The 13,103-nt window shown below is 38.7% G+C and overlaps 1 protein-coding gene across 1 annotated transcript; it reads left to right on the top strand.

Moving 5' to 3' along the window:
* The first annotated feature begins 6,163 nt into the window (after positions 1 to 6,163).
* LOC135439617 (uncharacterized) lies at positions 6,164 to 12,855 on the top strand. Its single transcript, XM_064698351.1, has 2 exons — positions 6,164 to 6,596; positions 12,519 to 12,855. The coding sequence occupies exons 1-2, from the start codon at positions 6,214 to 6,216 to the stop codon at positions 12,637 to 12,639; spliced, it is 504 nt and encodes a 167-aa protein (XP_064554421.1). The 5' UTR covers positions 6,164 to 6,213; the 3' UTR covers positions 12,640 to 12,855.
* The last annotated feature ends 248 nt before the right edge of the window (positions 12,856 to 13,103 follow it).

Raw genomic sequence — 13,103 nt, 5'->3', positions numbered from 1 at the left:
ACATCTTGGATTTAAAGAAACACCAAACTAATTATGTTATTTTTATTATTTTATTTTATTTTTATTTTCCGATCTTCATCTTCAAGATCTACACTATGAGCTATGCGAAAACGCATTTCCCATATTTTGGGATTGAGTGTAACGTCCGCTGCTTTCGATGTGCGTTTTTCGGTTTATATAGACGTATGAGGGTATAATTGTTTTGTGGAAGGAATTATCTCCTACTAGATCAAAACGACCAGCAGTTCGTAGTAAAGACTTGAAATCTTACCGCATTTCAATCAGTATCAATAATAATCGACTTAGAGACATGGTCTTTTAAGAATAACTTAAAAGTTGGAGTTAATTGCACTTATGTAGGCACTCGTATAGTAAATACTTCTTGAATATTTCACCCTAATCGCCCCAAAGTTGAAAATATCTGTTTGAAATCTGGAGCATTGATCTTTAGAAGATTTCCACACTACGCTGCCATATTAGGCCGAAACATTTTTATAAGGACTGGAATATGTATAAAACCGGAACATATTTAAGAAAAATGTTTCGATAGAGAGCGGCAACGGAAGAGAAGCATAGACTCTTTATAAGTGCGCAGCAAGCGGCATGCTTGTGTATATGATTTGTGTTATATGTGCTGAGTCCAGTGTATCTCTTAATCGAGTATTCTTATTTATTTTTCTCGTTATATTATATATGCACTATGTATCGAAGACAGAACAAATGTATGTTAAGGTTACGAGGTATCTCCTAGTCAAACACTTCCGACTAAGGCAGTCTTTCTTGCTTTCATTATGTGAAAGTGTTTTTCTGACTATGTTGGACCCTCATGCATACTTCTATACATAGTTACGGCATTTAAGAAAAAAAAGAAAATTTCTAAGTGATTCTTAAAAGCTAAGGCGCCATTATTTTAATAGTATATAAACGAAATTTATGCTGGAGAGATCCCGTGAAAACAATACAAAAGCAAAATCTGGTCTATCGTCAGATTAATGAGCTTATGAGCTATACAATACTGCTAAGCTTAGGACCGTATCATCCATTCCCATTATCAAACTAATACCTTTTAGAACACCTATACCTCTATACAATATCTAATTCCCAATATTTACTATTATTTAAATTAAGAAAGACTCATCATGTTTGCGACCCATTTGAATAATTAAGTTGGGTGTGTATGGCCCAAAATATTAAGATAGAACGCAAGAATATATTCAACAATTGCAAAATAAACTCAACAAAGTCGACTTTATGGCAAATTTTCAATCAGTTCTCATGGTTCCGTCCTAAAATAAAACTTTCAAGCCTTTTCTCAGCTCAAAGCTTGACATGGCCACGCAATTTTTCTTAACGCCAAATAAAAATTCTTGCAGAACAGTTTTCCCCCTCTTGGATTTTGTATTCAAACTTAACGCCGCTCCGTGTTTTTGTGTAAGTCATTTACAGAATAGAATTCTTGATTAAATTGGAGTACATTTCGTGTTTCTCCCTCCTGGCCTGGCGTTAGCAATGGCGGCTTAAGAGCAGCAACACCAGCTCCCAACCTCTCATTTACCTAGCTCGGTGGCTGTTCAGGTGGGCGGGTCCCGATTTCAGCATATAAAACAGAGACTGAAGCAGAGGGATGCGGCGCGTGGTGTGCAGACTGCCTTTTTAAAGAATATATGCTGCATATTCAAGCGGCTGTCGGGCCCTCCTCGACTCACTAAACTCAACGTCAACGAAAAATTCAGGACCGAAAATTCTCGTACCTGTGTTTGTTGAAACATGCGAAACTTATTTTGCAAGTTTTATGTCCACGAGCAGCAGCTTTTATTTTTTCTCTGGCACATTTTACTTTTTTTTTTTTCAGCTCTGCACATTTTGCTCTTTGGCTCAAATTACAATTGCACTGAGCGAAAATGTGAAAGCCTTTCTTCAGAAAGCTTAACACTAGCCTTTTCTTTTCAATTTACTATCAACTTTTAGAGTATTACAATTTGGAGCTCAAGTTCATTGCCTTTTAATTTGTAAGACAACGGAGTTGAAACTGAATTGATTTATCTAACTAGCTGCTAGTTTCTTTGAGTGCAAAGCCTGCATAAAATCACCAGTAAGAAAACTTAGAAAGCCCTTGGTTTTGGAGCAGAAGAGGAATCCAGAACCGTGACATATCCACGCCTTTGGCTCGAGTTTGGGGCTGAGTTGCATGGCAAGATGCCATCGCTATTCAGATGGCTAGCAGCCGACAGAAACGTGAATGTCGATGGGGATGGGGCGATGGCAAGCCGAGCATAAAATGGTATTTCTAACCATCCTTTGAGCATGTAACGGGCGTGGCGAGAATTCTGCCTGTGTCACAAACATTGGACGCGGCCGGCTTAACTTATTCCCTTTTTGTGGATTAGGTGGAGTGAAGTCGAAGGCGATTTTAAATCATCAACTAACATCGATACACATCGATAAATCATTCGAGTTATGTCAATAAATATATATGCATTTAGAGATATAGCTTCAGAAATGCAGACACAGATACAATGTCACCTCCTTAAAACAAGCACACAAAGATAATGAGTTCAGCTAAAAACCCGAAAGCAACAGCATAAAAATGACGCACGAACACATGCGGCTGTCTAATGGCTTGTTTTGTTTGTGTAGTTGAGCGAGTTACGCGGCTAGAAGGCTGTGCACCAAATACGCAGCGGGAATGGCCTCGAGACAGGCTGCAAACAGGCAGCCGCAGCGGCACAAAAGCCGTTTGTTCTGGTCTTTAATAGTTTTATTGACCGAACCATGGAATCCTTTCAATATTAGATGTCGCTCCAGTTATGGATGTGCGCATGAAATACTAAATTTGAATCTCACAATCACTTGAAGGTCACTTGCCAGCAGTAAATTTTATCAGACTGCTCTCGTTTTCATGTGAAACGCGGCAGTGTTGCCCCTTTTATTGTTGTCCTGCTTTTTACAGTCCACATGACTGACGATTATGAAAGCCTTGAGAGCAATATTTAATATAATTACCGTTGCAATCCACAATTGAGAAATGACACCCTTAAATTTTCTAGTTTACAAATGACAGCACAGCCATGAAATCCGAACTCTTTGCTGCTCCGAATATATTGTCCTTGCCCATTGCCCAAATTGCCCAGATTGGCTTGCATAAGAAATCTTTCTGTTTTTGTATAGTCCAAACAGCCTACGCATACTTATGCTGAACATGCTTGAACTCCGAACTCATCATCATAAAACAAGGCAGCGACACTCACGAAACAAGGCACGACGGAACTATGAAAGGGATTGAGCAGCGATATTTGTGCCCAACTAAATTAGTGCAATTCAACACGACCTTACTCCATCTACCAATGCGGGGCTCCGTTAATACATAGCAATGAAGTAGAAAATACCGAAAAGCTCTAAGGCATCTCGCTATAGGCATCACGTCCTATCACATTGACATGCGAAGATGGGCTCGGATTAATGGCTAGCAACTGAAATGCCAACGAAACGGAAAACTAATTCCGTCGTTTGTGAGTTAAATAGCTGGCGCAGATCATCAGAAGCTGGAGGTGACCCTAACAGTGTTTGTTCACAGTGGCTACAGTTTGATATACATTTCGCCATTTGCAAAGTATTTTTGAACTCTGAAAATACACAAAAGATTATATATATATTATTATATAGACCGGCCTTGCCCGTGGCACGTATGAAATAAATTTTCTCAAAGAGCTTCAAAAACGATTTTGACAGTGATCGGACGGTAAACAAATAACTTTCAGACAAACGTTTTCCGCCAATTTACTACTGATGCGGGTGGAATTTTCCAAATCACTAAAACACGTATTCATTAAGATTTTGTGTTGAGCTATTAAAATAAGTTTGAAGCAAATCGGACACAACTTAAAACTTCGCCCAAAAAATCGTTGAATAGCACTTTCCACCGAGGAAGCTTTGATTTTGCGAAAAATGTGTAACACGTCTCAAATGATTTTTCATGTAGATCTTTGGAAACTTATTTGACCCCGAAACGTCCCCCACCAAATCTCTGACCCCCATTTCAACCGAGGAGGAATGGATTTTCCAAAAAGTGAGAAATCGCCCTCAATTGAATTGGAACAAAGATCTTTGAAAATGAGTTTGAGGCCGATCGGATGGTAAACAAAAAAATTGCATACATACGTTTTTCGCGATTTTTTCACACTGGTGGTTGGAATTTCCCGAAACCCCGCATTAGCGTGAACCTTCATCACATAAGGCAACTACAGTGAAACTTTCAGCTTCCTAGCATTTACGGTATGGGCTGTGCGTTGATCACCAATCAGTCAGTCTGTCAGTCAGGACAAATAGTTTTATATATAGAAATATAATACATAAGAATTTTTCATCTGTAGAATATGATAAATTGCATATCATTTAAAATATAATATCCCTATTCTAAAGACTTTTGTAGAAATAATTATAAATCGGAACTCAATAAAATATATTCCTGTTAAATTCGGCAATTTAATATAAATCTTTGTGCAAAAGAAAAAAGTATTTTTTGTATATATATATTCAAGTATCTGTTAATGCCTTAAGCCATTAAATGCGATTTTATTTTTATTTTAAAACCAACACTGGGTCTGGGTAAAGCCCATTAGCTTTATAAATTCCACGCTTGTACCACAGTGCACCGGTTACTTGATTGTGGGCACGTTTTTCCTACTGGGCCGAACATTTGCAGCTTAGATAAACGATTTCTAATAAAATACGGCATTGCCCGTCCGCCTGAAATACTATTTCTCCCGCCTAGGCGTGAGCTGTGTTTGGCTTCCTGCAAATCTTCCCGGGTCGATGACGGCTCCCGTTACCAGTATTTTTGGGAAGCAGCGGGGCTGCGATGTTATCAGGTTCAATTGATGCTGCCGCTTCGACTCCTGGTCCTGGTGTCAGTGGGGCATGACTTGCTGTTGTTGTCGCATAGAGGACGGTGATGATGGCGCTCGATGGGGCAATAAATTGCATTAAAATGCGCAACGCACAAACGCACGCCGCCTATTCCCCTCACACGGGATTTACTTCTAATGCTCCCAGCCGGCTACAGAACCTTGCCTGCCTCGACTTTGCCTAAGCGACGGCACTTATTTGTAGCCGCTTCTCGTTGCGTGTGTATGTTCGCGAACGGTGGGTTTGTCATGGGAAGGAATGGGCTCTGGGGAGGCGGCTCTTTTGTAGGTGGTTCCAAGGCAAGCGGTATTTTATTCATTTTCATTGGCAAATGTAAACGAGGCGTTTGTTTCTTTGTTTGTCAGCATCAAAAGCACGGAGATATACCAGGCATATAGTTTGTTTTTGGGATTGTGTTAGTATGTCAAATCTTAATAGGATTGGAAGTTTTCATTAGTTTCTTTCCCTTACAGCCTACAGGTTTCATGTTTATTTAAAGAATATTTTTAGTTACACATTGGTGATTTCAGAATTCCAGAAGTCATTAATTTTTACTGATTTGAGCACATCCATATTGAGATAAAACGAGCATATGATATAATTTTATAGAAAAACATGCAAGGTCCACTATCGCCTCATAAATCGACAAAAAAGAACCCAATCTCAGTCTCAAAGATGGTATCACGAAATTTGGTTGTTTATTCTATATGAACTTAAAGATCTAACATAAAACTTGTTCTGCCCCCTGAAAAAGCTGTGGGTTCACTCTATTTTCCAACTTGTTTTCAATACGAATATAGCGAATTTCCTACCGCGACTGCTGTGCTTACTTTAATTTCTTTAACATCATCTACTTGAAAACACTTACTTGATTCACGGGAATTATTGCTATATAAAAACAAAATAAAAAACATTCTAGATGATTGCAAATATAGTTAAATTTCCAAGTAAACTAAATTTAGCGTGTAACTTGAAGCAAATATATATTTTTTTTAAATTGGGCTATTTGTTGTCAGGAGCATTTTAACAAATAATAATATTAGCGCTCACAACATGTAAATAAACGAATTTTCGTTATAAAATCTGAGTAATATTCAACCGTTTTATTTTGTGCGTAGCTGTATACATATACACATATACAATTCCGTTAGAATTTATAGCCGCAAAAAATAATAAATTAACTATATGTATTTTTTTTAAATTTTTTAATTAACTTGTTTCTTTTAGTTAAAATCTACAAAATGCCGTCGGATAACACCAATGGCGGCAAATCAAGAACCTGCTCGCAGAATATGAGAGCAAACGGCGATGAGAGCGCCGACGCAATTATATGGAAGAAGAGAACGCGTTGTCATAGCAACGTCTGTGGCAGCCATCTTGGATGTGAGAGAGGACCGTCATGTAGCGGCCATGCTGTTGGCAAGCCACCGACACTCACCTGCGGCGGCGGCTATTGTGAAGTTCAGTGACGTGACTGAAATATCGGAACCAGAGCTGCCGCAGAGCAGGCAAATGTGGTTTGTGCTGGTGCGGCGACTTTTGCCAGGCCGCAGTGCCGCAGCTGCGACGTTCGCGGCGGTCGGTAAACGAGTGCGCCTGCGTTGTGCCCAGACTCCGACCTCGTCTGGCATGTGGAAAGATGGAAACAGAGACAGCGGCAGCGGCAGTGGCAGCGCAGCTGCTTTTTCGAGGTAAGTAACGGAATGAAATGAGGCGGTGGGCTAATGGTGCATACTGCTCTACCCAAGGCAATGCCATTCGTTGGGGGTTGAAATGTTCAGTGCGAGTGTTAAAATAAGTGAAAAGGAGATAGACATATGTCTATTGCGAAGTTAGAGGGTTGCAATCGGATACACGAACCATTTTGATGTTGTCTTTGCTAAGTGCAAAAGTGGCTGATAAAGTCAAATACGATTTTTAAGAAGTTAGAAACACTAATTGGATTTTTTTTATGAAGATTTAGTACATACATATATTGCATAGATATTTTGGTTTTTATTATCAGCACATACAAATTAAGTTTGGGTGTTTTTTAATATTTCTTTTTCTAAAGCACAGATGAAAATGTTGGAAATCAAAACGCGGTAGACGCTGCTTATGCTCGCTCACCAATACATGGAAAGCTCTCATCGCATTTGTGTTAGTGTTTGCGCTCTTTGGTATCCAATTGTGCTTGTGTGCGTGCGCGTTCTCTTAAGCAGTGGTCTCTTAAGAGCGGCAACCTGCATTGGTATTGGTAGTTGTGTGACGCTCTTTGCCGGCTCTGCCGCTCTCTTAAATGAGCTCTCTGCATGGGTGCACCTGTTCAAGCATTACTGACTCTCTTAGAGTCGCTTTTGCTTGTTGTGTTTCGCGTGCATTGTTTTGGTCTTCATGTACGCTCTACACTTTGCGCTCTTTTGTGAGTGCTCCCGTAATTTGCTTATTGGAAGCAGTTGTTGTGACTTCTATTGCACAGACCCACCCCTCTATACACAGTTAGCATGCCCAGTACGTCAGCCAATGCAACTTCTATTCCGATGGGATGCCGCAGCGCAGCTTGAAATCTTGTTAGAATTTATGAGAATCTCAAAGTCCTGCGCAAGTTTCTGAGCTTTGGGTAAATGCAATTTTCTTTTTTTACGATTTGCTCACGTTCATTGCATTCTTTTCGGTTCGGTTCGCTTTCACAACTTTTCGTCTTCGTCTCTGTGTTGCGCAACCCTTATAGGGATTTTGTTGCGCAGGAAAATATAATGCGCTCTTCCTCCATTTGGCAACAATCTTAGCTGCCGATGCAATTTAGCAATGCAACTCGGTGCTGGGTGGGTGATTGGCTGTGCATCTTAATAACAATACCCTCACTGCTGGCTGTTGGCTGCTGGCTACTGCTAATGCTGATAAGAATGATTGGCACAATTGCAACAAGAACAGCAGGAGCAAGAATTCATCAACACCAAACAATGCTTTTAGCAATGAGTTGCCTGGCTAGAATCCCATTTTACTATACCAGCTCGATTCTAATCGATTCTAACTGGATTCTTGCTTTTTGGTGGTTCGAGTCTGGACTAATAGTCAATGATAACCATAGAAGATACAAAATATCTATTATGTATATATTTTGATCGTTTGTTTGCTTTCTGCTCATGGCCCTATATCGATAACCATTTCCTTCTGTTCCATGTTCCATTTAATCGATGATGGAAAAGAAAGGGAAGAGTTTGCCACGCACTGTTATAAATTTGTGATAAAGTGAGTGAATTTCTACTTGCATTCCCAGTCGGAACAGCATTTCATTCGTCACAGCTTGACCTTAATGTGCCGAGCACGTAAATTTGTATACCAGAACAGACTGTAGGTATGTTTATTTATCAATACACACAATAAGTAACATATATATGAATATGTATTGCTCGTTAAAGTCCGCAAATGTATTAATTAATCTTCTAAAAGGAAAAAATCAAAATGAATGATTAAGATATTTGCGATATGCATTATGTTAAGTGTTAAGTAATATATATAGATTTTTCGATTTGTAATGTAAAAGGCATTCAATTTGATATTAATTTACTCACACGAATTTGAATGGGAACAATCATACTTTTACTTTTTCGAATCCATATTTAATAACAATCTTAAGTTGTTTAGCGAATCTTGGGATTGCTGTTTGCACCTCTGACGTCAGTTACGATTGTATCGCTTAGAGGAAATTGTCGTTAGCTATAAAACAAGTCGGAAAGGGAAAAAATTAAGTATGTGCAAAGTGCGATAAATAAACAGAACGAAAACTTAAAACCGAAATCAAATTGTAAATTGCTGTAAAATATTGTGGGTAAAGACATAAATCGCAGCAGCGCAAAGCTACCGTAAGCTCATTGGAAGCACTTCCCCTCGCCAGGATTGACAGGCAGGCCCGAGCGGGATTTGGTTCTCGAATCTTGTGTTGTGGACTGCTTGAACGGACGTCATAATCGTTTCAGTGACAAAGCATAAAATTTGAGTTTTACGATTTAACTGGGCTATAAAGCAGCCAATTAGTGTCAGTAGAGAAGACTAAACCGAAGACGGGCGCGAGCTCGGGGCTGCAGAAGTGGCTCGGGCATTGGCCATTGGCATTGCATTCAGATTGGTCCGAGAACCAGTCATGGCGGGGGAGGGTGACGAATGGAATTGGGACTTACGTATCTACCTTAGGGGCATTCACTCAGGTTGTGGATTCACCTCTTGCCTAGGGGCACAAGTGAGAAGTGCATTTAATTGTTTTATGATAATTTTGACAGCCCATTAAAAGTATTGAGGCCCACTCTGAATTCCAGTAGCTTTTCATTTGGCTGGAAAACTGCTGCCAGCTAAGTGCATAACTTTACGTTGCGATCAAGTAACTTTTTAAGGTGCTGCCCAATATACGACTTTTTCGACACACGCAACCATCACGAGCCCATAGTCGTACCATTTCTCTGTCTCAGTATCAATCCCAGTTCCTGTCCAAGTGCGAGTCTCAATGTGTAGAACAGCAGCGGGCCATAAAAGTGATGACAATTCGTTATTTTTTTTTATGACAAAGCTTCGTGGCGTCGCCTGCGGTCTCGCAGCACAGGTGCGTCCGGACGGGATGGTGAGCGGTGCGGTGTCGGGGCGGGGCGGGGCGTTGTGCGGCAAGTAAATATGTCTGTTCCTTAATATTGTTGCGTTCTTGAATAATTTGTATTGCTGTAAAACACAATGGCAATTGTTGGTGCTGCGGTTTGTCAGTTGTGGCCTTCAATGTATTTATTACAGTGGGCGAAAATCGACTGCATAACTTTAAAATATTCCTAGCACAGTTTAGCTATAGTCGCAGTTCTTTCATTCCAATCAAACTTTGTAACAAAAATTAATATTAAAATGATATTCAAGTTTATTCGCCACAGAATTCTAATATAATATAATCTAATGTCTCTGTTAAAATTAATTTGATTTAAAACAAGATATTCCAATTCAAATAAGCATTCCCTTATTCCTATGCAACCCTGAACAAGTCCTGCATATCGAGCAAGTAGTTAACATTCGCAACATCCAAAATTCAGACAAATTACTAGAAATGTGGGTGAATAACATTTGTATGTTGATCGTATTCATTAAAAAGTACCAATCAATATTATTTTATTTTTATTTATGCCTCTTACATTTGATATATAGAAACTTACGAAATTTTAAAACTGAGCATAGTTTGTATTCTATAATTAAGATATCAAATAATATGCACCGATTGTTGAACGCTCGTATCTATAATGGGCCCGAGTCTAATAGAAATGGTTACGGTGCACTTGCGTCCAATTTGAATTGCATTGGCAATCGATTGAATTTACCGACATGGTACCATGGCCTCTTGGGCTCCACTCAACAATCTAATCAAGAGAACGGTAGCTAATTGGCATTGGCACTGGCTAGGAAAGCCTGGGCATAGTTAGCTGGGGCAATGTTTATTTGTGAATGTATCTTCCACTGGAGTGTGTGGCACTGACTGTTGAGGCACTTGATGGCATTTACTGCATAACTTTGCCTTTAACTTCAACTTCGGCGTACAAATAGGTCGTAGGCTCGTGTACTGTTAAAACAAATAAAATGGCTCACAGCCCGCAATGTGAATGTGCACCTAATTTCAAATCAAATAAACATACTAAAAACAGAGGCAGAACAACAACAACCCAGGAACGCAGGAAAAGCAGGCACAGATGTCGGCCATGCCAATGGCTTGAACCTCAAGCTAAAGACCCCAGCCAGGTGAAGTGAGTAAACAAAAATGAAGAATGTTCGCTGATTGATATTATCCGGTGCTTACTACAACACATGCTCACACACACACATATATATGTATATATAGACAGACAGAATGGTAATCGAGAATGAATTTCCATTTAGCATTTCCGTTGCGGCCATATTTCATTTACGCTGTCAACATAAGTAGCGACCGCGATTGTAAGGCATTTAGTATGTGCTGTAGATATTGTATCTTATTAGCATTCCATTTAAATATAACCACGGCTAACATATACCAGGCCTATTCACCTTATCAAGTAGCTCATTCGCATCTTAGTATACAATGGGTAGATCCCTGACAAATCCAGTCAGCGTTGCCTTATCATTAATAATAAAATATTACAAAAAAAAATTGCATTTGAGTTGACACCAAAAGAACTTACGACGACATACGTTAAAACTGCTAAAACTGCTTTCTTGTGGTATTTAATTAGAAATTAATATAAATGAAATAAAGAAATTCAAATTATTGCCATGTATCTGGAATGTGAAGTTCATTTTTTGCAATTTACTGTATAAATGTAGGTACTTTTCTTAAATTATTTTCCTTTTCAGTAGCTGAAATGAAAAGTACAAAAGCCAAATCATTTAATTTAGTTGAAAGCTTTTGAAGTTCACCGTGGATTCATCTTATTTTCTCTCTGCATTCTCCTTTACTTATTTGCTATGATAAAATTAAATATTTTTACTAGACTCAATGTTGAAGAAAGCAAAGGAAAAGCAAACGAGAAATGGGAAACTTAAAATATATTTGACGTGACCCGCCAAAGACATAAATATATACATACAGATTGTGAAATGAGAATGCGTGTGTATCTGGAAAATGTCTAGAAGCGATTTACTTAAGTTTCCTTTTCGGTTTCTGGCGTTCTGCCTATGTTTTTTTTTTCACTCGATGTATCTATACCCTGTACATTCTGAAAATGGATGATATATTTAAGTTGTGCCATCATATGTAAGGGGCAGAACAAGGTATCTTCGTCTTCATAAAGAAGGCTCCTTTATGTGATAACAGAAACACAGACAAAGAAATTGTCATACCATGGATATCTTTATCCACTTTACTAAAAAAATTAAGAATACAATTTCTAATATTTCCTTAGGAACTGTAGATTTTATAATAAGCGGACAAGGAATTCAGAAGATTTTAAGTAATCTTTTCTCTTATGGGGGGCTTAGTCTGTGCTCAGATTCCCATGCAGTTGTTTGCTGAGTACAGGTCACTTCCTGGTCGGCTATCCTCGACTAGAGCGTACATGCTTGTAATACTGTTGCGTATGATGTTTTTCCTTTTCGATTTATTTTTCGTTGAGTTTCCATTTCTCTCCTTGCCAGTGGAAACAACAAAAGCAAAACTATCATCACCATTCCATTATCCCATTATCATCATGGACATGCTCCTTTGTTGTACTGTTGTTGTTGATATTGTGTTTGCTGTTTCTGTTGCCAATTTGTGTTGTTTCCATTTCATTCAGTCCTCAGCCATCCCCATCTTCGTCAATCCAATGCTTCAAGTATGAAACACGTACTCTCGGTTGAGCAATATATGTATTTGTGTGTATTGGCATGTAGTTCTCGTACTCTGCACCTAGGTGTTCATCTACTATATACTAGGGTATATATGTATATGTATATATATTTCGTATTTTTGTACTTCAACTTCTCATTTATTCTCGACTCGTACTTGACTCGTTCGCATTTTCGTTTCGCAACATAATTTTGCGTGCAACGACGACAAAAAAACATAGGGAAACAACGCCGAAAATCACGTTCCAAGAATACCACTTGGGACAAGGAAAAAAAATAAATAATAATAATACTGAAAGTCACAGCAGATTCCTTACCAATGCCAATCACTCCAACTTCAGACGTGCCAGCGTAGACCCAACCACCCAGAACGCCCACACAGTCGGTTCTAATTTTGAGTCGGGCCCACATTTTCTAAATGTGCTGTAAACAAAGCACGCACCAATTTGCAAGTGGCAGATAATGAAAGAGAAACCACTCAAGCAGCACCTGAAAGCCAACTACCTATGAAGGTCTGATCATTAAGCTATGCTCTGAGACATTTAAGGCGAACGAGTTGACAATGTTTATCTTAAACCAGCAACTAAAGCTAAACTAGAGACTAATCCACAGAGGACTTAAAACTTAAAAGCTTATTTTCAGTTTAATCCAGGAAAATGCAAATTATTATAAATAATATAAATATCCGATGATAAACAAATGGTTATGAATATTAATATGTAAATTAAAATATACCGAAATTTAGCACCCACCAACGGTGTTATCATGTTTCCAAGCATAAATGAATTAACATATATAAACATATTCACATTTCTATATAATCTCATGTGAATTATTAGTTTTTCTTGGCAATAAATGGTCCAATAATATGTGAATCCGAGCGCGTAATTAGT

The sequence above is a fragment of the Drosophila montana genome, unplaced genomic scaffold (genome assembly GCF_035044405.1).
Source record: "Drosophila montana isolate Dmon_TW-CO22-7 unplaced genomic scaffold, ASM3504440v1 contig_599_1, whole genome shotgun sequence".
Classification (NCBI taxonomy): domain Eukaryota; kingdom Metazoa; phylum Arthropoda; class Insecta; order Diptera; family Drosophilidae; genus Drosophila; species Drosophila montana.
The sequence above is the reverse complement of the archived record's forward strand: the minus strand, read 5'-3'. Positions and strand labels throughout refer to the sequence as shown.